Genomic DNA, 25636 nt, shown 5'->3' on the forward strand with positions numbered 1-25636 from the left:
TAAAAGAACTGACTTGAAATTAACGCCTTGAAATTGGGCCTCTGTCTCTTTAAGACACTCTTGCTCTTGCCAACACCTTCAGGAAGTCATCACATCTCTTTTCTATTTAGCCTTTAATAATGTTTTTACCGGCCTTTCACAGAGAAGCAGCTTGTCTAATGAGCTCAGCAGTCGCTCAGTTCCACCAGGTGTTTGCTAATTGCTGCCGGCTAGTCTGAAGGAGCTGAGTGGGAGAGGGTTGCTCTGTGAGGCATGGAAACTGCAGCTCCAAGGAGGAGCTGGATCTAGAAGGCGGGGCTAAGTCCAACGAGGCGTTTTGCACAACTGAATGGTTGCCATGAAGATTGAAATGTTTCTCAAACATGCATGGAAGAATCAAAGCAACACTCCAGGCAAGTTTAGGATGAAGAAATAAAATTATAACACGATGTAAAGCTCAAAAAAAGTCAATTTTACATAATATTGCCCCTTTAATCACCCAAGTAGAGATGCAAGGTATTGGGTTTAGATCAAAAGCTTATTTGTGTTGGAATGGACCAGTCAAAGGAAAGAGCTTAATCGAACAGAAGAATTTGCACAAAAAACTTAAGAGTGTTCACAGATTCTCCAAATCCAATTTGACTGAGCTTGAACTAGAATTGTGATACTTAAATACTTTTAAAAACTAATTTTAATTTTCCATCCATTTCACTATTGTGAACCATTTTGCGTTGGCCATCTATAGAAAATCTCTTCAAGATTGTAACATGAAAATAGGTGGAAAACTTTAAGGGATATGAATACTTGAACATACATGCACAAACATATATATATTTTTAATTTTCCTCTGAGCTGGAATCGAACTCACAACTGTTCAGCCACAGATCTCCTCATAATATGAGCTCCATAAATTGTGTTAAAATCCAAAAGATGTAATTAAAGTGTGAACTGCAAATACTGAAGCAATGCCCTCAGAAGCACCAGTATTAAAAAGTAAAGTACCAAAATGGAAAACAATCAATAAACCAATCACAAAGCAAAACCTCTGAAGCAAAGGATCATGGGAGGTTTAAACTGCAAATGTTTCTATTTATTTCTATGTTTCTCAACAATATTGCTAAATGTACAATGATTATTTAGGAAACAATATAATCTTTGCAGTTTTTTGTGATTAAAAAGAACAAATGTGTTTTACATTTTATGTAATTTAGTTGAAACAGAAGAGTCTGAAGATCCAACATTAAAGTGTTTGGGTTGCAAAGGAAACACAGTTTCTCTAAACTCCATCAATTAAAAAATGTTTGTATTAGAATTACATATTTTGAATATATGCAACTCGTTCTGTTGCATATTTTCAACTGTTTTCAGAAACGGTTAGATTAAATTAGCCTATTTACCACCTGAGTAACAGAACTTAATAATCAGTAAATTATGTTAACCGTACAGCCACATTTTCACATCTGTTCAGTGGTGACTAAGTACTCAGCTATAATAAATTCAATATGAGCATCCTCTATGCTGTCTCAATTGGACTCTATATGGGTAAAAATAAATCTGCACCTTAATTTTCTGATTGAAATGTGCAACAATATCAATAATATTGACTGATTAGTTTAATACATATGAGAAGTGCCACATATGTATTTAAAATAAACCTTTAAAATACAGTAGTGTATGTTGTTATAGAAAAATTGAGAGGTATCTCAAGTGCAGTGGTTATAAAACGTCATGACATCTCTATAGAAACGGCAGGTTTTGTGATGTAAATAAATGAACCTGGGTACAAATGTTTTCTAATTCCACATCAGTTAGTAGAAATTAAAAAGCAGCAATAACCTGGTTTGTACAAGTGTTACATGAATGCTTTGTTGAAACACATTTCAGTTCCCGTTTTCAGTCCAGAATCCGATCATCATCAAAATAAACTTCAATTGTTCTAGTAGGATTTCCTAAACATTTGCTCATCCCTGTGTTTTACCTGATGTCATCATTTACAGAGAGGGTACCAAATTCAGCTTATCAAACAAAGGTATCAGTCAGGATAAGGGCACAAGGACAAAAATAGCTAATTTGGTCTAAACATCATAGCAACTGGTCTGTGATGCTGCAAAGAGTCTAAAGTAACACTGAATGAGACTCAGCAACCAATTATGTCCTACAAGTGACACCAGTCTGTTCTACATGTTATGTATCTGGACTAAAGTGTAGGATTTGTCCATCAACAAAACATAAATAAAACATAAATGCAAGGAGATAGATCTACCTATTTTGATTGATTGTTTACCTCAAAAGCGTTCTTATTAAACCGGAGCGGACAGCAAAAACGTTGCAAAAACTCCTACATGTATTTATTATAGTAAAATAAAGTAGTATTTCAACGCTGATTTGTATCCACTGCAGCTGCTGTGAAAGCTTCATATTCTGGGTTCTTGAGAAATAGCCTACAGTCAGGTTTTTATTATTATTTTTTTTAATGGTGATAAAAAAAAACAAAAGTTAGGAGCAACTTAAGCCAGTTATTGCTTAGAAAGACACAGAGGGGAGCTGATTTCCAGATTTTGATTTTTCCCAGATTTTAAATAAACCAGCTCCAAGTGCGAGTTTCCCCCTACAGAGCAGCAAACCTGCAGCGCCTCGGTCTGTCCGCCGCCTCTCCCACATTCTCAGACAGTTTATTAAAAAAATCAGACAAAAGGAAAACAAAAATGGCAGCCCTGTCTTATTTTTATAACCAGCGGACGCCATATTCTGCAGAAAGGACTATAACAAGCAGAAAACCCTCCGGGTGTCATTAAAGGCCACTGCGACGCGAATGCATGCGGCAAATTTGCATAAATCTCAGGGATGATTGTTTACTTTGATTTGCAGGTTTGAATAGCCCGGCTTGGCGAGGGGGAAAAAAACAGCACGCAGACACTTCCTACAGCCATCAGCGTGGCTCTGCCACAGCGCCGAGCTGAGCCATAAATCCGATCATCAGGAGGGCTGCTATTTGCACGGCAGCTTAAGACGTCATCTATTAACATTTAAGCATCGCGAAGGCTTATTTCATTATTCCAAGTTCTGCACGACTTTTAAGGGAAGCGGCGGTGCAGCGCGGCGTCTCTGAGCGAGAGGAAAACAGCATAAAGAGGCGGATAATTTGCACGGGGAGACCAACATACCTGCGCCAGCGAGAGGAGAAGAAACAGAAATTTATAACGGAGCAGGACTCCCCTTTTTCTGCCTGCTTTCAGCCAGACTTCAAGCCTTCCGGGTCGCCTGCTGTTCACTTCTGGGTGCTACAGGCGAGAGGCTGCTCACAGTGCACAGAGAAAAACCCGTTCAGGCGGATTTTTAACCCATTTTCTGGCTCGTAATTTTCACCCGATCCGTGCAGATGCCGCAGATGTGCGCGTCGGCGCCGCGGCGCTATTGTAAAAATGAGCGCACGAATATAAGGGGGGGGGTTCGACTTTTTTTACAAGACCTTCCTGTCGGGAGACCATTGTGGGAATAATGAATTATAATATGAACGTCTCTCACTTCTCCTCACCCCATGTTTAATATAAACCTCGCAAGGGGGCATCACAGTCAGATTATTTGGAGTTGGGGACTAAAAAAGGACGCGCTTCTTATATTGCTGCGTACTATCATTGCTGCGTGTCTGTCGGAGATAATGTGCATTAAATATGAGTAATCCTGCGAGCTGCAGCAGCATGACAGGATGCTAATGTGCTCTGTGCTTAGCTCAGCAGGAGAGGGCACTGCTGCCACGCTGAAAGCCACAGGATCATCACATGAATGATGGGCTGCTATTGTTTTAGCTTTCCATTTGTTTTATTGTACAACTCTTATTGGGCTGTACAATAAAACAAGTAAAAGCTGCTTCATAAATCTGTACATTGCACTGGAGCTTTGTTTTGGTTTGGGATTATAAATCCCAACATTGGAAATGTATGGTGACCTATTGTAGTGAAATGTGACATAAAAAAACAAAAACAAAACAGAATGTAAGAAACTTGTTTTTCAAAAAGAAAAGTCAATAATAATAACAACAACAAATCGATCAAGCAATAAATATTTATCATAAATCAAAAAGTAATAAATAAAATGTAGGAAATGTTTAAAAATCCAATTTTAAAATCTAATTTAATAATATTGCACTAGATTTTAGAAAATATGATGTAGAAAATGTCTCTTAAAATATTTACCCCCCAAAAAGTCCAAAATCCTTAGAAGAGCTTTTGTTTCTAGATTTTATATCATCGAGTTTTGCTGGAATTTCAAGTCATTACTGGTGGAAAATGGGACAAGCTTCTTTCCAAAGATATTAAAACAATCAACTTTCTAAAATAATATTTGTTTCTTTACATTTCATTTAAAAATAAAATGGTTTATCCCATTCTCAATAATTAATTGACTATGAGATACCACTTTGTCAACATCACATAATCTTTTTTATAATTGCAGACCATTTTTTTTTTGTTATTTTTGTTTTCATGTTTCCACTGACAATTTTTACGGTTAATTTTTGGCAATAAGTTCCTGGTCTGTGAAGTTGGATGGCCTCCTTCCCATCACCCTAATCATTAGCACAGATTTCAGTCAAGATTCCAGTTGGGCCATAACAGCAAACTCAAATAACGAAATAAATCGTTCACCTGTTATTGTCAGTGCTCAGTGCCTGAATTTACATTCATGGAAAATGCAAAACTGAAACTGGCATGAAATGAAAACTGGGAACCGCAGGAAACAAATACATTTAAATGAAGTTGGAGATAAGGGGGGAAGCATAACAGAGTCCTTTGTGCACTGCTAAAACTGACTGGCTTCCTACTGGTCAGTTTCAGTCTCACGCCTCCAAACGAATCCCCCTGACCCAAATCAATTAACTATCAGCACTTTACAGCTGCAGCCGTTACCTGACTTCTTGCAAAAGAGACAACTTGTATGGCGCTGTAGAGGAAGAGCCGCGACCCGTACGCAGACTTTAGTCCTTGATGGGCCCATTTTCTGGCCCATCAACCTTTGCTGCATGTCTCACTCGTCTTACATCAAATCACTCTCAAATGAAGGCTAGAGCTTGTTGTCATGCACCCAGGTCTGTTTACCAGTTCAGGGACCCGACCAAAACCCCTCAGTGTCATCACCTCGAGAAATAATGACGTTTGGTTAAATATGAAACAGGCTTTAATGCCGAAAACGATCAAATGTCACACAACAGACACAGAGTGACGTTCAGCGTCCAGCGCTGGGCTCCACTCTGCTCACTGTAGGGATGCAACCAGGTGAAGCAAAGACTGAGTTCTGCTTTTATCGCCTCATTCTGCACCGTATCTGACTTAATCACCAGTCTCACATGTTGTGCTTCTGTGAGCGTGCAGCACTGTGTATGTGAGCAGATGAAAGAGACTGCAGTGGATCATTTATCCATAACAAGCTGATAAAACAGTCCAAAAAAAAGAAGACACTTTTAGGTTTAGATAAAAAAAATATGGTGGGAAATTTTAAATGCACCACCATTTTATTTCTTCTTTTACAGATTAAAGTGAAGATAAACAAAGTTTTGTACAAAAAGGATTGACATTTTTTCTATGTGATGGAAAATGACGTAAAGAAAACTCATACTCCAACCTAATAACAATAAAAACACGTCATAAAACATATCATTGATACCTTTAGTGTTATTCTTCATGGAAATTAATTGCAGGAGAAACACCTCAAAATCTACCTAAAAATTATTCGCTGTTTCTTTATCATTTTAATCCAAGTTTTTAAGAGTTATTGATAAAAAATATATCAAGAACCATTGTGTAATAAATAACACAACTTCAAGTTCCACTGAATAATTGTGGTGTCTTCACTCAAGGTGGTCAAATGCAAGTTCATCTGTGGCACACAGTGTCATAAATATCAGTGAAAATGACATTTTCATAATAACTATTATGGCCTTGACCAACATGGGTCGTTTCCTCGGCTTCATAACAATGACAGAGTTATAGTTCTAGATATTAATATGGCCTTGATGAAAGCAGATTGAGCAATATTCAAGTGAATCTTCTTAGAAATTATGGGATTTATATGATTTATTCCCTTGTTCACTTTCTGCAGTGAAGACTTTGTTCATGTAGAAGAAATGAAGTACAAATAAATTAACTTTATAACAAAATTTTGCTGAAAGGATTACTTTAAAGAATGTATCATTGCAGATTGTTTCCAATATAAAAGAGTTTATTTCTATATGCATCAGCTGAATAATGTATCTGGTGGAACTGCATAGCAACTCATTTTTACATCCATTAAATATAAAATAAATTATTGTTTAGATGTCTAGTTTGCTTTTTGATGACTTGGAGGTTTTGAGTCGATTGTTCAACTCCAAGAAAAATGTTAATTCTTTCAATTGAAAACTCTTTTGTCATTCAGTTTGCGTTTCACAAAGAAACTGAAACCTTCATGGTATCACTAATCCCGGGCCTACAATCTATTTTGTATATAAACATACATTTATGACTTTAAATGTCTGAGTCTTTGTAGAATGATTATGCTGCTTGTGCAGCTTTAGCCAGGAAACGGGTTATGAAGCGCTCCAGGTCACGTTGACATGAACAGGATGGTTGCATTTCAGTGAAGGTAATTTGGATCCAAGAAGTCAGAAAGAAGTTTGGACAGATGAGGAAATGACAACTCGACAATACTGATCACTGGAATTATCCTTCGCTATGAAGCGAACCAAGAAAAATTACGCACGTCGGAGGAAATGACGCGATTGGTCGAAATACAGTAAATATAAAATATAAAAGGTCTTGAAACCAATACAACGCCGGAGTAAATATTGAATTTATAATGTGTAGGCAGAGATAAATCTCCAGGTCGGCCTGATTAGAGCAGTGAGAAACACAAGTTCATGTGATCATTGTTTTCCTTCCTTGAGTTTGCCAATTTTCATCCCCCACATGAACAGGTTCAGAACAATCTACAGCAGTAGCTTCAAAAGGAGGCAATTTGGTCACTCTGTATCGAGGTAAAGGAGCAGTGACCTGCTGAGCTGCCTTGACCTTCAGTTTTCTGCAAACTCGAAACAAAGTCTGTTACAAGCTGTCTCCCTATCCAAATCTAAATTTGTTCTCTGACTTGAGTCAATGTGTCTGTTTCGCCAGAATGCCTCACCCTTTCATGACATGACTGAACTAATAGTTCTTATTGCAAAAATGTTCTGGCTTTCTTTGTTTAAAAATCTGAAAGTTATGGTTCTTTAAACACAAGAACATATTTTCTTTTATAGATATTTATCTAAAATTATAAGCAACAAGTTTTTCAGCTGAACTGATGGACAAGTGGTTCTTTTCACTACTAAGGTTGCAGATCCCATCCTCCTTGTAAAAATTGCCACAGGACACCTTTGCCTTATAAAGTAATTTATAATTCATGCATAGATGGCAGCACATCATTAAAATGCACCATTTGACCTGGCTTTGTATGGAGTCCTGCACGGTGTGTATTAAACATTTAACCTGAGCAAACTGGATGCAGAGAAGTTGTTTTCACGCCCTTGGCCTACATCAGCAGGTCTCCCTTTAAACACGCACACTTAAACAAACACGTTGCATTTGTTTGCAGCAAGGCGCGCTAGTTGTTCCACTGGTTTTGTAGCTTGCACAAAGACTGCCACACCCTCCAGAAACGCACCAGCGCTGTCACCTCCAGAGGCCAGGTGCAGGAAGGGCCGGGGCGGTGGCAGCGGGGGTTAGGGAGGGTTCGTTATCCCCGGGAGGGTGGAGCAAAAGGGGGAGGTGAGGAAAGCGGATGAAGCATTTGAAGCTTATTTTGACATGCCGCTCGTCAGGCTCTTGTGAGAGCAGGTAAGAACTAATAACCCCATAGCAGCTGTTCTCTTTCTCTCTCGAGATTCATTTGCTTCAGTAAGACATTTTTAATCTCTTGAAGATGATAGAAATATTTATCCTCCAGTTTGAACCAGTGTGATTGTGAAATTTTGTGGTTTGGTTTATCTGAATTATTTGTATCATTCTTGTTGACTCAGCTGAACTCGTCCCTGACCTCTGTCTGGTCCAGGGTTCATTACCAATGGACGCAAGCAAATATTGGTCCAAAACTCTGGGAGCACTCACTGACAAGACTTTTTTTTTTTAAATTAGTTTTAGCAAAATCTCACAGAAGATATTCCTGCTGTGTAGCTGGATCATTACCTGCAGCGTTCCTGACATTCCTGAGCTCCTCCTCCCTGGGGCAGAGAGAAGAACCTGTTGGTCCATGTTTGTTGTTCCCTTGCAGCCATGGATGCTGTGTTGGAAGGAGCGGTGCTGTTGTCTGCGTGTAAACTGGTCTGCAGTTTTCTCGTCCTGCCGTCTCTGGCTGCGTCCCACAGTCCTGTCAGCTTCTGCTGCTGCTCCCTCTTGATTTTCACGGACTTCCTGGTCACAGGTAAGGACAGAGTCAGGTGCATCATTTAACCTGCACCTCTAATTCAACATGTTTGCAGTTTATTTTTGTCCATGAAGCGCTCCCAAAGCCCCAGTAAACAAGCTAAAAAATTAACACCACTATCAGCAAACTGCTCCCTCATTCTGTTTTAGATTTGCAGCCCTGATGCCCTGAAGGTCGGCGTTTTGCTGACCTCCAGTGGTTCCAGCTTTCATTTTGCTGAGGTGATGCCAGTAGAGTTCAGATGTGGAAGTGAGAAAGTGACGAAAGTTGTGATCTGTCCATGAGATAAACTTACTCAAAGTGACGTTGTTTAAATCTTCCTTAAAACAAATTTAAGCTTCACCTGAAAAATCTAAATCTAAGAATACACTGAAGCTGAGGCGTATTCAGTTAGCATTTTGTGAGCTTTAGTGAAATTCATATTAAGCGACATTTAACTTTATACATCTAAGGTATACATTTGACCATATAAATGTTACTATGCTCCATAAAAACCTTGTATCATTTGTTTAAACTTTATGTCAAAACTGCACAATGATTGGCAGGTATGTGGCCATTGAAATATCAAATACCATATTTATACCTCCCAGGGTTGTCTGGAGTGCAATAACTGGTGCCTAATATATTCCAAGTGTTATCAACTTGACTTTTTCACACTAATGTAAAATTCAGCCAGTTTCACAGTTACAGATGTTCACACTAGACAAAAATGATGTTTCAGAAATGCTAAATCTAATAAAGTGCCTAAATTTTTCAGTCAGAGGAAATTACTTTGTGGTTTTTGTCCTGTCTGGAAGGAGATGGATCAACATGATGTGTGTATCTAGGTTTTTAGCAAAACAGGGGCTTGATCCAAAGGATTTGAGAAACGGCACACATTTAAATTCTGACCTCCTTACTTGAAGTACTATCTTGTACGTCTTGAATTTGAATATGTAATGCACATGCCTTGCTTCTATCTGTCTGCACCTCATGCACTGATTAGGTTCTTGGCCAGAGAAGCAGAAGCTTCTTATCTGAATGTTCCTGCCTGTCCAGGGTCAGCGCTGCTTCACTGATCATTTTCGCTGCTTTCACTTGGTTCTTTCTGCCACCTAAAGATGTGAATTTAATGTAGCTTACAGACGTGAAGCTGTGTGCAGCTGGTACCAGCACTCTTACTGAATGTGCAACAAAGCCAGCTGAGGTTCTGCGCTCAGATTGACCCGACTCAACATTTATCAATGTTGTGGTGTGCACCAAGGAGATGTCCTCTACCCACTCCTCTTTGGTCGGCGTTATCATGTGGAAAGCATTTAAAGGCTGGGTGGGGGTTAGTTTTGATGATTACAGCTCAAATTTTGCAAACACTCAGAATTACTACATGACATTATACCTGCCGAAGAACCGAGATTCACGAAGAACCGAAACGATAAAAACTGCAGCGTGAAGAAACCAAATTAGATTTTTTTTGCCCTTATGTGGTACAAAACAACACAGGTTGTAGTTTTACAAATGTGAGCTAAACCACTTAGATATGTGGTCATAAATCTGGAATGTATCAGATATTTTTTAATGTGTCTGTACGGCCAGGTCGCATTCATTCGACTTGAACGTCATCGATATTCAGCAAATGTCACTATAAGTAAAGAGCATATATTTCTTTTTATAAAGGTTTCATACTGCAGCTTCCTTCAGATAAACTAACAGTCTTCCATCACTGTGAGGATTTCTTTACTTTTCTCAAAGCTTACTGCAATATGAAATGTTCCCATTAGAGTTGATGCATTGTTAAAACCAAGAATCTGTGTTTTTGCTGGTAGTTGAGCTTCTGCTGACTCTCTGCCTTGTGTTCCCACAGCGTTCCTGAGTTTCCTTTGCATCTTGAAGTTCTGGCTGGCTGAGCTGAACCCACCAGGTGACGTCATTGCCCTGCGGTTCCTGCTCTTCCTCAGCCACACCTACAGAGCCGTGCTGCTCTTCACCACGTTTCTGATCGCAATGGAGACCCTGATCAGGTTGCCAGGGCCGCGTGCTGCGGCTGATTCCTGGAGAATTTTCAGTTATGAGGATGAGGAGGATGAGGATGAGGAGGAGAAGGAGGAGGACGGTGGCGTCTCGGATGAAGGCGAAAGCTTGCCACAGGTGGTGGGGTTCTTCTGCTGCCTATCAGTGTGGATCGCTGTGGCGTTCAGTGTTCGATGGCACTGGAAGCTGGAGGAAGGGTGGACGGCTGCTTGTCTGGACAAAACCAACTCTCTCATCAGATGTCTTCCTAACGTCTTCAGTCCCATGCACAGAGCCATGGATCCCTACTGGAGTGTGGCCTTCATGGTTCTCCTCGGGCTGCTGCTGACCATCAGCACGGGTCTGCCGAGGAGAAACCAAACCTCTGCAGAACCGCAGAGAACACAACGATACGAGGATGAAGCAGCGCCTGCAACCTTCAAGCCACTTCATCCAGAAATGTTTACCCCACAGTGTGTTGGTGGAGACTTTCCCCTCATGTCCCGTGACTGCTTGTCTGAAAAGATGGGAAGACAGGAGTGGACTCAGAAACACGTTTCCCTGGATCTAGTCAGAGGGCAGCGCTTAGATTCAAATCAAACCCGCCTGAGCAGATGGAAACAGTGGGGTTTTCCAAGCCTGGAGGAGAATACCGTAATAGCCGTTGTTAGCGTGCTTTGCATGTTCACACTTCCTTTCTACCTCAGCGTGAACACTTTCCTCATCAGGACTATAGACTCTCTGCTGAATGGATGCATCAAGTCTTTACTTTTGTCTGTGGCCAACAGAGACACAGCAGCCTCTCTCAGAGTCTCACAGGTTTAAGAAACAAAGCCAGACTTCAGCTGATGACTGTTTGCAGCAGAACCAGGAAGAGTGGTTCCAGTGTGCAGACGGCCGTTTTACCTGTTGACGCTGCTCTGACAGGAGAGTAAACACACCTTCCCAGGCAGCTTTTCACATGTTGGGGATAGTAGTTGTTGAGTGCACAGAGGTGCTGAGGAGGCAGGTCGAGGCGTGCTTGCAGAGCGACACAAAGTACTTTTTAAACTCCTCTGGGCATCGGTTTCCTCAGACATTTGTCTCTGCACAAAACCAGTTTATGTGAGATTGATCCAGGGGAAAACAGCATCTTGCAATTTGTAACATAAAGTCTGCTGATGCTGCCTGACATAAAGATATATGTAATGAAAACCAAGGGACTAGAGGGCAAACAGATGGAGTTTTTACTGCTATTATGGAGTCATCAGACTGTCTCCATGCCTTGAAAATAATCCATGTTGGTCGTTTTACATTTTGCCTCAATGATATTTGAGTGGGATGTTAAAGGAAAGACCTGCATAAAATTCTGTAAATGTATGAAGTGAATTAAAAAAAGAAGTTTTCACCAAGAAAAATCTTATAAGTGTTGCATGCATTTGTATTCTGCTCCTTTACTCTGATACCCTTAAATAAAATCCGGTTGCCCCCTGCCCCCACCTTCTTCAAATTAAACAAAATTGGTTTTATTGCTATCATTGAGAAAATAATAATAAATGTTTCCACAGATTACCAAGAACCAACCAAAAAACAAAACTGAGAAAATTTTGTGCAACGAGACTACAAATGTTTTAGCTGCACAAATATTTCAAGTCAAGTTTTTTTTTTTTTTTGTTAATGAGGGGGATCAGGGCAGAGGTCAATCTCTGGTGACCTATAGAGATGTTTTTTGCATTTTTTTTATCTTAAAAATTAATGACACAAAGGGAAATTTTTGCAACACAACTATAGTACAATTGATTGACAACATATTTATGGGAATTTTATTTTGACCAGACATAGTCAACCGGTTATCAAAAATTTGACACTAATTTTATTTAATTTGAAGGAGAGGGGGCCAACTTTACTCAGGTGTCTTGCTGACCAAATTAACCCATTCATAGCCCAATAAGCAACTTGGGGTTAAAGCTAAACTTGTCATCCTGAAGAAAGAAGCATAATTCAGTTCCTGTTTCAGATTCTTCTGAAACTTAAAACTTTAATATTCTGTTCATCTGCTGGAGGTGGTGAAGAAGCTGTTTTACATAAGCAGAAATGTGTTTTTTTAATTCAAATTGCTCTCCCTCAACAAGAACAATCAGGTGCAAAGTTGGAAAAATATCATGTGGAAAGAAGAAATATGATGCCTAAACATGTCTTTATATGCAATGACTTGCCACAGGCTTTTGTAAGTTGCTATTTATTTCAGCCATAGCAGAATTAAAATCTTCTACAACTCTATACACCTCATTCCTGGGAGGCTGACTGGGGAGGTTATGTAACGGGTATTAAGGTGAAATTCTTGCTAAAATATGTTTTGTAATTATCATGTGATGAATGGTTTTTGGCGCCCCCTACTGGTTGCCTATAAATACAAAGCTAAACCGTAAATTCCACGCAGTCTGTTGAGCGCTCTACTGTGGTAAGTCACCAAATCCAGTTCTTTCTGAATAGTCATAGTAGGTGTGCTCAAAGACTGACGTGGAGTTTTATTGCAGTATGCGGAGAGCTGATAGACCAGTAGTGGAGCTCACTGTACTAATTTGTGTTGACCATTTATTACAGGTAATTATATTATATTATTTATTAGTAAATTATTTTGTCAGTTATGTTTGTCAGTTTTTCTTCAGTTGAGTTGTCGGTTTGTCTGTGTATTGTCGGTTTGCTGTATTTACCAGCTTGTCAGTTTGTTTGTTCCCTGTTTCAGTTAGAAGTTACTTAATTAGTTTATTAGTTAAATTTGATTGTTGTCTGTCTATTTTTTTCTTTATTTATAGGAAATAGACCAGATTGTGTTAAATTAATTTTAAAGAAGTATTAATAATCAAATATCACTATACGATCATTTGTTAGAAAAATATGTTGTTAAGCCAGATTGTAATGATTGTTTGTGACGCAGTCTGTTGAGCGCTCTACTGTGTATGCGGAGAGCTGATGGACCAGTAGTGGAGCTCACTGTACTAATTTGTGTTGACCATTTATTACAGTTATTACAGAAAATTCAACCAACTGGCCTCCTCTGTGTGTATGACGGGACGGGCATAAAGGGGAAGCTGTTACAGTTATATCTCTCTTTTCGGTTATAATACAATATTTAGTCAAACTTGTTTACGGAAACACCGTCTGCTATCAGACAGCTGCTCAGTACAGATGATCGTAATTCTGAGTTTAATCACGGGGAGCGACAGGAACACGACCGTTAAGTTTTGTAACGAATGACCGTTAATTAGCATCGCTGCTAGCAGCTCGTTTCTCTGAAGAGCTGACATATAAGTGGTTGAGTTGAACCTTATATGTCAGCTCTTCATGCGCGGGGCCGGGGCGGCAGTGCGCATGCGCGGGGCCGGGGCGGATGTGGGGTTGGACAACTTCCGGTGGCTATAGCGTTAGCATTAATAGGTTAGGAAAATGGCTCAGTCTCATTGCAGTTGTTTGTGTTCAGTCCCTGGTTGTTCATGTGGGGCGAGAAAACAGCCTTATCTGTCATATCATGCGTTCCCGACGGACCCGGACCAACGGAGGCAGTGGATCCAGGCGATCCGAAGAGATGAAGGTCCGGACTTTTGCATAAAGACGGGGAGCATTTTCGTATGTAGCCGCCACTTCGCACCGGAGGATTTTGTTAGCGGATCCACCACCAGCCGTCTTAAAAGTGGAGCTGTTGCTTCCCTGTTTTCCTGGAATAACTTCACTGCACTGGCAATGAGAGAGTCTGCTTTCTAGAGGGCGAAGAAACGGCAGTTTGTCCTCTCAGAAAGCTAGCCAGGCTGAAGATGCTACTGCGGACTACACGGCACATCCACCCGCAAGTAAAAGTACATTGTATATATTTTCCATGTAAGATAAATTCAGTAAAATATAGGCTAACTGTTGCTATAATAATATTATTATTATTATGATCACATAATGATGAAATTATGAGATTATGTGGTTATGTATTTTGTGGAGAGATTAAGTCAATGGCTGTATACATACATGCTCTGACTCACAACATGTATTGATCTTCACAGAAGTAATGTTTCAAATATATAATTAAAACTTATTGCTAACCGTATGTTTTGCTATTTTACTTTGTGGTTTTACAGGTGCACTTGATGAAGCTCTGGAAAATATTAAGGAGTTGGAAGCCAGACTTCAGAAAGTGGATTTGTCTGCCAGACTTTTTAGCCGCTACTGTGCCTCTGATGACCAGATCCAGTTCTACACCAAATTTCCATCTGAATGTGTGTTCCGGATCTTCTGGGAGTCCATTGCACCCTCTGCATCATGCCTGGTGTTCTGGACCAGAGCACAGAAACTTGGAGAGGAAGCATGTGCTGCAGCCAGCCCTGCCCGCTGCCTGCCTCTGATTGATGAGTTCCTGATGTACTCATTCAGGGTAGCAGTGGGCATGAAGGAGCAGCTCATTGCTGACATGTTTGAAGTCAGCATAGCTACTGTCAGCTGAGTGACCATCACCTGGGCCAACTACCTCTTCATTGTGTTCTCTTCCATCAACCTGTGGATTAGTCGTGAGAAGGTAAAAGCCAGTATGCCTCAGAAATTTCTGCAGTTTTCTCCAAATGTCGTGTCATCTTGGACTGCACAGAAGTTGCTCTGGAAACGCCATCATCCCTCACCTTACAGTCTGAAACGTTCTCTGAAGTCATGGCAGATAAAGACTTCCTCATTCAAGACCTCCTTCATGAAGTTGGAGCCAAACTCATCATTCCACCATTTAGGCATCCTGGTCAGTTCAGCAAGGAAGAGACAGAGGAGACCAGACCATTGCTCGGCTGCGGATCATTGTAGAGCGAGCAATCGCTAGAGTAAAGTGCTACCACATCTGGGATTCCCGGTGCCTCTCACTTTAATAGGAACTGTCAATCAAATCTGGCACAACTGTTGTGTTTTGGCAAATTATCAAGGCCCATTTTGTGTTGCAGACTAAATTATTTATGTATGTTAATTGTTGTAAAATGTAAAAAGTTAAATGTCTAGACTTTTGCAAAAAATATTCAATTAAAACACACTTTAGCAGCACACTTGACTTTCTTTTTGTATTAAGTTGAATTGCAAGGAAAACAAATCAAGTACAATTTACAATATCTAGTAAAAACAAAAAAATCCATAACTATTTCATATTTTATAATTGTACACCATACATTGATTTAAAAAAATACTTAAGACAACCTCAAGGAAAAAAAAATTAAAACATAAGTTTCAAAACAACTGCAGTTAAGAAAACAAATTTTTGTAAATTATCCAACTGCCTTTCAAAGACATTTGCACGTTTCATGAGTAACAACTATTTACAGTGATTGGATATTTGAAATGCAAAGGAACAAAAGGGTTAGTTACACATTTTATAATTCTTAGTGAATTGACATGAACACATCAATGAAGGTGTTGAAGTAAAATAAGTCCAGTTTAGATTTCATTTGATCAATGAAAGCCTCATCACGCCACACCGACCAAACAGTTATTGTTGTTAGTGTCTGTAACAAAGTGGCACCATTCCAATCCGCTGATTGCCAGCTGACCCTGTACCTGCCAGTAGTCGGCGTGTGAACGCCTCAAAACTGAGTGGTCATCCTGGACCTTAAGGTGAGCAACCTGAGATGCATCATTCTTCATGCTGCTTTTTACCTCAACCAGTCCAAACGGTTGAGGTAAATAAAAGGAAAATGTCGCGTAAAGATTCTGGCTGAAGCTGGTAAGAAAAGCTACTTTTCCATTTCCCATATAATTTTATATTTTGAAATTAAATTTGCTTCATAAAAACATACCAATTTTTAAAAGAAATGCTTTTCAATAAAATGTTTTGCTGCAAAGATGAAGTGTTTGGAATTAGTGTATTTCGCAAAACTGCAATGGAAATACAAATCACATGATCAACAAGCGGATGTTGCCGATGGCGCTAACCATGAAGAAGATGACAGGAAGTAGTTGAGAGGATGATGGCATGAAATGTTTTTTAATCACTTTTCACATGAACAAACTTATCCATGTGTGATTTTAATGCCGTTGCTTATTTAATGGAATAACAGGGTAAGTATGTGGCTTAATAATAATTGTAAGATTTTTCTTTCTAGACATTAAAGGACAAATAATTGAATTTTCTAATTTTTCATTACTGTATATTCCTTGCTGATTGTTTTTTCATTTCTTGTGTCCAAATTACAACATGAAACACAATAAAGGTCAAGAAGTATTTGATCCTTTTGAAAAGGTGAAATCTTAAGTGTGGATTAGTTAAGCAAACAAGACACCGTGTCTGCAAGCAGCAGCAGATTTTTCCAGCCCAGACAAGGCGGTATCTTTGTTCCCAGCATCCTTTGTGTCTTAGTTCAATATTGTGTTTACCAACATTAACCCTTCTACAACCTCTGACCTCCCCGTAAAGGTTAACCTTACTCAATCCACTTGATTCAAATGTCTGTCCGCAGGTTTGAGTTTTGTTGCTGTGAGTTTTAGCCTCTCATTTCAAGAAAAACGTTCCGATCCTGCCTTTTACGCCCGCACCAAATCAGACATGTCGGTGCAGCACTCAGGCTAACTAAAGAGTTGGAAATTGAGGAAAAAAAAAAAGACATAATAGTATGAAATTTCAGTAAGCAGATGCAAAACAAACAGACTCAACATGAAAACAGAACCAAAAGGATAATCCACTTTATTTCCCTTTTGTGCTTCAATTCAGTTTTTCACAATACGTGCAGGAATGCGGTCCTGCACGTTTTCTGTCTGTATACACTCTTGGCCCACTCAATAATGAATTAATAACTCCCTCAGGTCTGCAGCAGCTTGTTAGCCACGCATCATTTTAGATTAGAAATATTAAAGTAGGGAAACATGTAAAACCTGCTGGGTGGTGTGTTCTGAGGACACAAACTAGGAAACACTCAACCTGCAATTTCCTTTATCTTCACTTTTCAGGAGTGTCTCAACACAAGTTTATGTTTTAGATTAACATTAAAACTGAGTGAGAACTAATCAAGGAATAATTTCTCTTATGTTATTAAAAAGTTGTATCACATCATAATTCAGAAGTAACACAAAAATCTGATCCAATGCATTAACCAAGTTCCTCAGCTTGGTCCTGTCAACCCACTAATGAGAAAATGCAGATCAAAAGTAACTTGGCCTGCTCTGAGTTGAGGATACAACTCACCACCAGATGGCGCCCTATCCCAGAAAAGGACCCGAACCTCCTGTTGATTGTCAGAGGAATGAAGGGAAAGAATTGTGAGCAATCAGGTTGTTGACTAATTGTAAAGTCATCCTCAGATTTATTTTATTTGAAAGAGAAGCAGACATTAACACAAATAGCTTCTTCAAATCATCTGAGATTCAGTTCTGTTTTTTTTTACACTGGGAGTGAAACACTGAGAATTATATTTGGCTCTGAGATGGTTCAGCTGCTCACAGCAAGAAGGTCCTGGGATTGAATCCAAGTCCACTCCCCCTCTCTGTTCATTCTTCCTAAGCTGTAGCTCAAAAATATGCACAGTCACGTAAGAGCCTGTGGAGACCTCTTAAATGATTGCAGACTAATTTAAGTCAGGTAAAAACATTCAATTTGTATGTCACTTTAAAACATTTACTGAACTAAACTGTTTTCCGTTCATGCCGAATTAAACAGACGAATAAAAACACGGTGACAACATTGGTCTAAACGAATGTGGTTTTGGTTGAAACAAAAATAGATCAGTGACGAGTTAAAACGGTAATGAATTCCAGAGTTTTGGACCACCTCCATCAAATGAACGGTCACCCCACGGTCTGGACTTTAACCTGGGGACTTCCAAAAGATGTTGGTCAGCAGAACGAAAAGCCCTGACTGGGCAAAGAGTTTGTCACATAACGCCATTAACATCTTTAAAAACAAACAAATGTTGAAAATCAGCTCTGAAACATCCTGGGAGACAGTGGGGAGACGTCAATGTCCATCTGTGGACTTAAATAAAAAACACATTTGCATAATAGAGACATGACAATTTAAAAAAACTTATGTTTTTTGATAAAAAGTGTTTGACTAGGATTAAGTGGTTTTTCAGCCATATTGAAATTAGAGTATTTTGAAAAATTGCAATGAAAAGCTTTTTCACATCACACAGGGCCTGGGATCAACAACCAGACAGGAATTTATAGGAATGATGGCACAGCATGTTTTTCTACTGACTTATGGTGTGATCAAACTTATTCAAGCGTGATTTTAATTATGTTTCTCTTTTAAAGGTTCAATATTTACAAAATGTTAAAAGCTTCCAAGTTTCCGCCTCACTGAGTGGCCCCCATGACGCCTCCACTCGGCTCCTTCAGACTAGCCAGGAGCAGTTAGCAAACACCTGGTGGAATTGCACATCTGCTCAGGTTATTAGGAGCTACTTCTCAGTAAGATGGTAAAAACGAAGAGTGTTGTGATGATGAGCAGAAAGGGGAGTTTCTGCATCACATGAACGTCTTCGTGTTGTTTCCATGATGAGGGGCTATGAGTTTGAAAACATTTCTCCGTCGCGCCTGCTGCTAGCATGTGCTTGTTCTACATGAAAATTTTCTTCTTTGATTTCCAATTTTGACTTCCAATGATTCACTTCCTGCTAAAGCGCCCCCTGGTGGTTGAAGAAAAATCCACAGAAAAACCACAAAGGGCTACAGGTCACATGGTTCAAAGCGCGGGAAAAAAGTGGCGGCTTATAGTCCGAAAAATACAGTATTTTTTTAAAGTCATGTTTAATATACACAGAATTTTTATAAAAACTGAAGGCAATATAGTTACTTGATTATGTTATAAATAACACTAAGTTCCTGGAAAACACACAATACTGCAATTGCAAAATTGTTTTTTTTTACATTAGTGGAATATTGACAGATTTTTTTGCACATCTGTAATGGAAACGCAGCAAATGAGGGCATCTTTTGTCTCCTTGTTTCACATTTAGAGCTTGATAACAGGCCTCCAGTCCTATGTCACCGAGCACTGCAAGTAATCCCAGAACATTCAATAACGCCGATGATGAATTTGTTCATGCCACCAGCATCAGTGCTGAACGTCTTGTTGTGAACCAGAATTAAAATGGAGGCTTCATTTCTGCTTTTCATGCCCAGATTGCTGGCAAGATGAGAAACCTCACACTCCTGCCTCAGGAGAGCCACAGCACACAGGACTCAAATCTCTCTCAGGAGACTTCAGTGGCTGTTTAATGGACACGTTGTCCCCACAACATGTCCATGACAGGACAGGCGTTCTGTCCTCTGATAAAAATCACAGCGCTGAGCTGAGAGATGGACCCACATCCAAAGGCAGCATGATGAATATGGCTGTTGTCTCAAACTGTGTGCTCTTTGTTGAGAAGTGGCTGCAATCATGATGCAACAAGATTCAACTGCTTTCAAGTGTGAAGTAATGAAGCAAAAAGGCATGGCTGCCCACTTTTCTAAAGTACTTCGACACGGTGCGTGACTCAGGCATCAACGTTTTGTCACGATTTTTGAAACATCAAACCATTTATTTTGCAGTTCAACAACCGTGCACTTGGATGCGTCACAGATGGCAAACGAAGGGGGACTTGTTGGTGGCTGTGGCTCACTCGCAGCGAGAAAAACACCGAACTCCGGGAGACGTCTCTTTCATTCCGCATGTTGCACGCCCCGAGCCCTGCGCAGTTGCCAAAACCACGAGGAAGAGCGATGAAAAAGATTGCACAGCTTCCCGCCTCCCAGCTGGAAGTTTGGCACCGATCCACTGAAATATGTGCCATGAAGTTCTGACAGGGAGGGATCAAGTGTTAACAAGCAGAGGCAAAGCATTCCTGTGTTTCTCTGGGGACTCATCTGCTTCTCAGAGGTTTCATTTTGGCTTCTCAGTTTACAAAAATTGTCTTATATTTACAGAAAACTTTAAAATCTGCGAGGCCACCAGAACTCTCACCTTTACCATTTATCGCATTAAAATGGATACTGTGGACGATACATTTTTCTAATTAAAGTATTACTGACAATACCATTTAACATACAGCATAGTAGAATAAAGTGGTTTTTTTATTATTATTTTTGCCTTTGTTGTCTTTAAAGTTATTGAAACAGATCATTTTGATGTTTTGAGGGAATCAGAATGAAAATAGTTATGTAAACTGTAAAGTCTCTTTCGGGAACTTTGTAACTGACAGCCATCTTGGTAGGAAATTGTTATGTGGTTGTTATAACAACAATAAACAAAAGTGAACCATGGCACTGTTTTCATTGTCTGTCCGTTAGCAGCCATTACTACTTCCGCCAGCCGAGTCCACACGTCTTGTCCATTTATTACAAAAATGCTCCTGGGTTTTTATTTTTTTTTTACAACCGCCATTAATATTTCTACAAGTTAACATTTACACGCACATACATGAGATAATAGCCAATTAGCTAATTCTCACCCCTGGAAATTAGCTACTTGGCTACAAATATTTCACAAGCTCATGTTGTGAAATAAGAAGAAAAAAAAAAGCTCGTCCACTGCACACAAGCTGGAAATGTGTCGTCTATGATGACTCAATAATCTTCACTTTAAGTTGCAGAGGGTTAGCATAACGCCACTAAAAATTAGACAACTATTTTTTTAAGCCAATATGTTATGCTAACAGTTTGCTAAGCTAAGCTAAGCGCGTGAAATATTAGCCTTTGTCTTATGCTACTGTAACCAACAATATGTTTTCACAAGCTCAACAGATCCATGCGTTTTGTTTGGTTGAGTTTTGCTATGCCAGTGTTTGCCCACTGTTCTTTTTAATAATTTAATTCTGTTGTAATTATTTTAAAACAGACTCAGTACTCGATCAAAATTTCATTTAACATTTAATATTCATTAATACTGACTTGCTTATGGAACTATTGTATAATTTATATGATTTTTTTAAATTTGTGATATAATCTCAGAATCTTGACCATGTTTTAAAATGTAAAAAGAAGGGTTGTGCTTGTGTAGCTGCGACAGTCAGTGTTTGTGCTTTTGGGAATAAAAAAACAAACTGAATTAAAAAAAAAGTTTAGAAACAGGAAAAGTTAATTCTACACAACATCAAGTGGTTCAGTTACTATTAATTATTCTTTATGAATTACCACAAATCCAAATATTTGTGAAAATGTCAACATTTAATATTTTAAAGAGATAAAATTGCTACAAAAATGCAAAATGTATTTTCTGTGATGAGTTGTTTGACCTATTTTTAATCACCTGATTGTGAGATTTACTCAGATTTGTTGTTTTTATCCTGAGGCACAGCAAGCATCACCGTGAAAAAGGAGTTTGTCTTCACCTCATCCCTGTCCAGAGAAAAGCATTGCCCTGCAGCAAGAATATTCATTTCAAGACAAACTTGAACACACTGTGAGGTTTTATAGTGGTTTATTGTACATTAAAACATTTCCCACAATCCTCCAGTAGCAAAAGCCCGCTGGGGTGTTTCTTTTTTTTAACACAACAGGTGCGAAGAGGCCATCATCAAAAGACACAGTCATTATATCCATATAAAGTGTCATAGTTATGAGCATAATATATATATTTTTACCAATAGACTCAACAGCGACCCAACACAACTCCTATCAGTTGTAATATTTCCACTGAATGCAGCAAAACAATCTGGAGCCAAAATCTCTTTAATCCTGCATGTTAAGATCCACGTTGGACCAAAACATCAGAAAGCTCTCCATAGTGTCTGGAACTTCAGCATAAAACCTTAAAATAAACCCAACAGGAGGCTTTTCGTGGGTAACAAGCAGATCCAGGTGTTGCTCTGCAAAATGACTCATAATTTAAGGATCGTCAGATTCCTGCAGATCTGTGCATGTTAAAACAGCCGCCGACTCGCAGCTCGATTCACATCCTACGGCACATACCAGAATCATTTCCTATCGAAGTGTGGGCACTGCCCCAATTTCCACTTTATAAGCTGACAAAGACGACACGCGCACAAACATAAAAAATACAGTAGCAAAGGAAGGCTGCTGCTTTTGCTCCATTATTTGTTGGTTGAGATCAACATGATCTTGAAGAATTTTGCAATTCTTACCACTTTTTTTTCCATTGCAATGGACATTCAGCTTCATTAGCGACAACCGAAGTTGGATTTGCGACCCCAGACAGCAGGACCCTTGTGTGACTAACGATGAAACAAGAGCACTTGAGGCACATGGGACAGAAATGAACATGACTGAGCCTCAAAAGGAATGATCTGTGATTTTTGTCATCATGCAACACCAGCACATAACTCACCTGCCCACCGCCTCTTCTCCAAACATTCATCTAACAAACGAGGTGAATTAATAGAAGAGGACACTGGTTCTCTCCTCACACCTCCCTCAACAACAAGAATCAATATATACTTAATTTAATATTCCTTTAATATTAAGACAAGATGAGACAAGAAACATGTGGACATCTCAGGAACAGGACAGCAACTTAAATATGAACAACTCCACTGGAGACTTCTTCCTTTTTACTTTATATACAAACTAGAAGGTCCTTGCTTCACCAATAGCAGCATTTGCCTAAGCAATGTCCTGCCTTTTAAAATTACCTACTGAGCACAATGCATTGGAAAAGTATTCACACCCCTGATGCAGCCAAGTTTCATGAAGTTACAGCCAACATTTTGTGTTCTGATGAGAAAATGAGAGATCTGTGTATAATTATGATGTACAAGTAGAGCGATAGTTTCTATGGTTTTTACACACAAAAGAAGTGGAGGAAGCATTTGTTTTTACCCCTCTTAAACAGTTTACAAATAAAACCAGGGCAACTATTTCCCCCTCAGAAATGACACAATAAGGCGACTCTGGAGGACCTTCGAGATTCACAGCTCAGGTGGAAGAATCCGTCACATATTCTCCTCAAATGTGGCTTTTATGGAAGACTGACGAGAAGAAAATCAGAAAGAGCAACTTTTTGACCAACATATGAAAAAAAAAAACCCCAAAATAAACCAACCAAACATCACTGAAAACACGCAACCCCCAATAAGAAAGATGGTAGAGGCAGCTTCATGCTGGGTATTTCATCAACAGGGAAGCTGGATTGGGCTGAATTGAGGGGAAAGGTTCTACTTTTGTTTTGTAACCTGAGCTAAAGAATAATGGTTTAGATTAAAATGGATACCTGTGTTAGAATGGCATAGTCAAAGTTCAGACTTAAATCTAGTGGAGAATCTATGTTAAAATTTCATCCAGTTCTCCATCTAGTCTGAGCTTGACCCGTTTTGCAAAAAAAAAAAAAAAGGGGGCCGTCTACAAATGCATGCCACTCCTTCACTAAAACTCAAACCCACCTGGTGTTGATCAATCACATCAAATATATTGAACTCATGGTGGTAATGAGGTACAAATTCAAGAAGTGTGAATACTTTTGCAAGACACTGCAAGTAGTGATCTTCTGCTTTTAAGTGTTTAGAAATAAAACAGACAGGACACACACACACACACACACACACACACACACACACACACACACACACACACACACACACACACACACACACACACACACACACACACACACACACACACACACACACACACACACGGAGTGACCGCAGGAAGAAACATAAAAATCCAAAACAAAAGTGATTCTCTCTTATTTAAAGTTCTTCTGAAGCCAAACTCCACAAATTAACTTATATATTAAAAAAAACAGCAACGACTCCAAGATACCAGAACACTTGACACGAGTGAGTCACCGTCTGAAAAACAGAAAAGAGACAAACAGGAGTGCTGTCAATCACATCCAGCACAGGAAGCCAGCAGTGTAGAAGAAGACAAGCGGCTGTTCTTCGCTGCTGCTCTTGTTTGGAAACAAACAGGCGACATGGAGCCTGACAGGCGTGAGTTTATAGTGCGAGCGAGTCGCCTGAGAGTGTGAGTCAGACTGTTACTCTAAGAGGAATGTTCTTCGTCTCTGTCAAAGCCCAGGAGAACCGGCGTTTCTCCACTTAGTGTCATCTTTGTTCCTAACAGGATGCTCAATGAGGTCCAAGTGCAAACGACGACTTTAAGGTTCTTAAAAAATAAACATTTTGGAAAGCATGATTCTTGACAGAACTAAAAACAAAACTTTAACACCCCCAATATACATTTTTAAACATTTCTGTCATCTATGATTTAATCATCTGTTTGGTCATCTGCAACCAGCCACGTTTCCCCTTAGAGCCGCACGGTGTTGATGCGCAGCGGCTGCACGTTCTTGCCGTTGGCGTGGCTCTGGCCGGGGCTGAAATAAGGGAACAGCTTGGAGGTGAATTTCTCCCGGTATGTGTACAGCCAGGACATGTCGTCTGCGTTGTAGAAGATGAGCAGGCCTTTCGGGTAGTCCAGGAACACCCCCACCTTTTCCAGCTTGCTCTTGACGTTGAGGCGCGTCCAGGGCTCGGTGCAGGCGCTGTACTGGTTGCCGTCGTGCATCACAATGCAGTAGAAGCCGCGGCTGGGCTGGATCTGGATGCTGCCCTTGCGGCTCACCGTCTCGTTGGCCACGCCGATCATCCACTGAGTCTTCTCTGACACCATCACCTCCCAGTAGTGGACGCCCGACATGAAGCCCTCGGCGCCCAGGACGGAGACCTCCACGTCGAAGCGCCTCGGGGAGTCCTGCAGAGGCTGCGGGTGGAGATTCCCGTAGGCCACGATGGTGGAGTCGTCTGAGAGGATCAGTCTTTGGTGGGCTGTGATGGGGTCAAGGGTCAGGGCTCCTGGCACTGTTGGTAAGAGAGATTATAGGTTACATATCAGATTTTAGAGACAGAAAAAAAGCGGTCAACAGAAATGAAAATCAGCCTTTCCATTGATTTTCAAAGCATGGCTAAATATTTTAAAATTGACTTTTAAAATAGAATTTTTTTACGACTATCTCTTTTGTCTTTGGCTAAACACCCCGAGCGTTAGACTCTTACATTTTTGGTTGCATTTACCCAGAATGCCCTGCACTTTAGTCCGATTCCTGCTTTAGGAGCAATCGCCGTTCCGTTTGAATTCACATATGCATTCAAATCACACCAGAGTTCACTTCAGCCAAACCAAGACCTAGTTTTTTAGGAGAACCAGTGTTCGCTTATTTTGGTCCATTTCGAAGTTTGCTTGTGCATTGACGCCTCCCCAATCGAACCGGACCTTCTCAGCAAACAAACTGAAGTACGAAGAAAGCGGACCAAGTTATTCTGCTTTTCTGAGCTGAAAACGGAGAACATTTAAGTTTTAATTTAACTAAGGTTTAACA

General features: G+C 39.9%; 3 protein-coding genes across 10 annotated transcripts in view; 1 reads left to right on the plus strand and 2 right to left on the minus strand.

Annotated features, from left to right (window-relative positions):
- znf362a (zinc finger protein 362a) overlaps positions 1 to 3368 on the minus strand; it is a 20893-nt gene extending 17525 nt beyond the window's left edge. For both annotated transcript variants that reach the window (XM_055022194.1, XM_055022186.1), the window contains exon 1: positions 3144 to 3368. The gene's annotated coding sequence lies outside the window, so the exon portion shown is untranslated. The remainder of the gene's footprint in view (positions 1 to 3143) is intronic.
- LOC129352987 (uncharacterized) overlaps positions 1 to 14181 on the plus strand; it is a 17407-nt gene extending 3226 nt beyond the window's left edge. Inside the window, exons 1-3 of one of the 7 annotated variants that reach the window (XM_055022233.1) lie at positions 7768 to 7823; positions 8257 to 8406; positions 10250 to 13053. In XM_055022233.1, the coding sequence (XP_054878208.1) occupies positions 8259 to 8406; positions 10250 to 11220 (1119 nt within the window). In that variant the 5' untranslated portion in view covers positions 7768 to 7823; positions 8257 to 8258 and the 3' untranslated portion in view covers positions 11221 to 13053. The other 6 variants (XM_055022213.1, XM_055022220.1, XR_008604967.1 and 3 more) reach the window with 6 other exon arrangements.
- Positions 14182 to 21761: 7580 nt separating this feature from the next.
- Positions 21762 to 25636, minus strand: part of trim62.1 (tripartite motif containing 62, tandem duplicate 1) — a 40892-nt gene continuing 37017 nt past the window's right edge. Inside the window, exon 6 of the mRNA XM_055027317.1 lies at positions 21762 to 25118. Coding sequence (XP_054883292.1) covers positions 24568 to 25118 — 551 coding nt within the window. The 3' untranslated portion in view covers positions 21762 to 24567. The remainder of the gene's footprint in view (positions 25119 to 25636) is intronic.

This window comes from Poeciliopsis prolifica, unplaced genomic scaffold (assembly GCF_027474105.1).
Source record: "Poeciliopsis prolifica strain line A6 unplaced genomic scaffold, Auburn_PproV2 SCAFFOLD003, whole genome shotgun sequence".
NCBI lineage: Eukaryota > Metazoa > Chordata > Actinopteri > Cyprinodontiformes > Poeciliidae > Poeciliopsis > Poeciliopsis prolifica.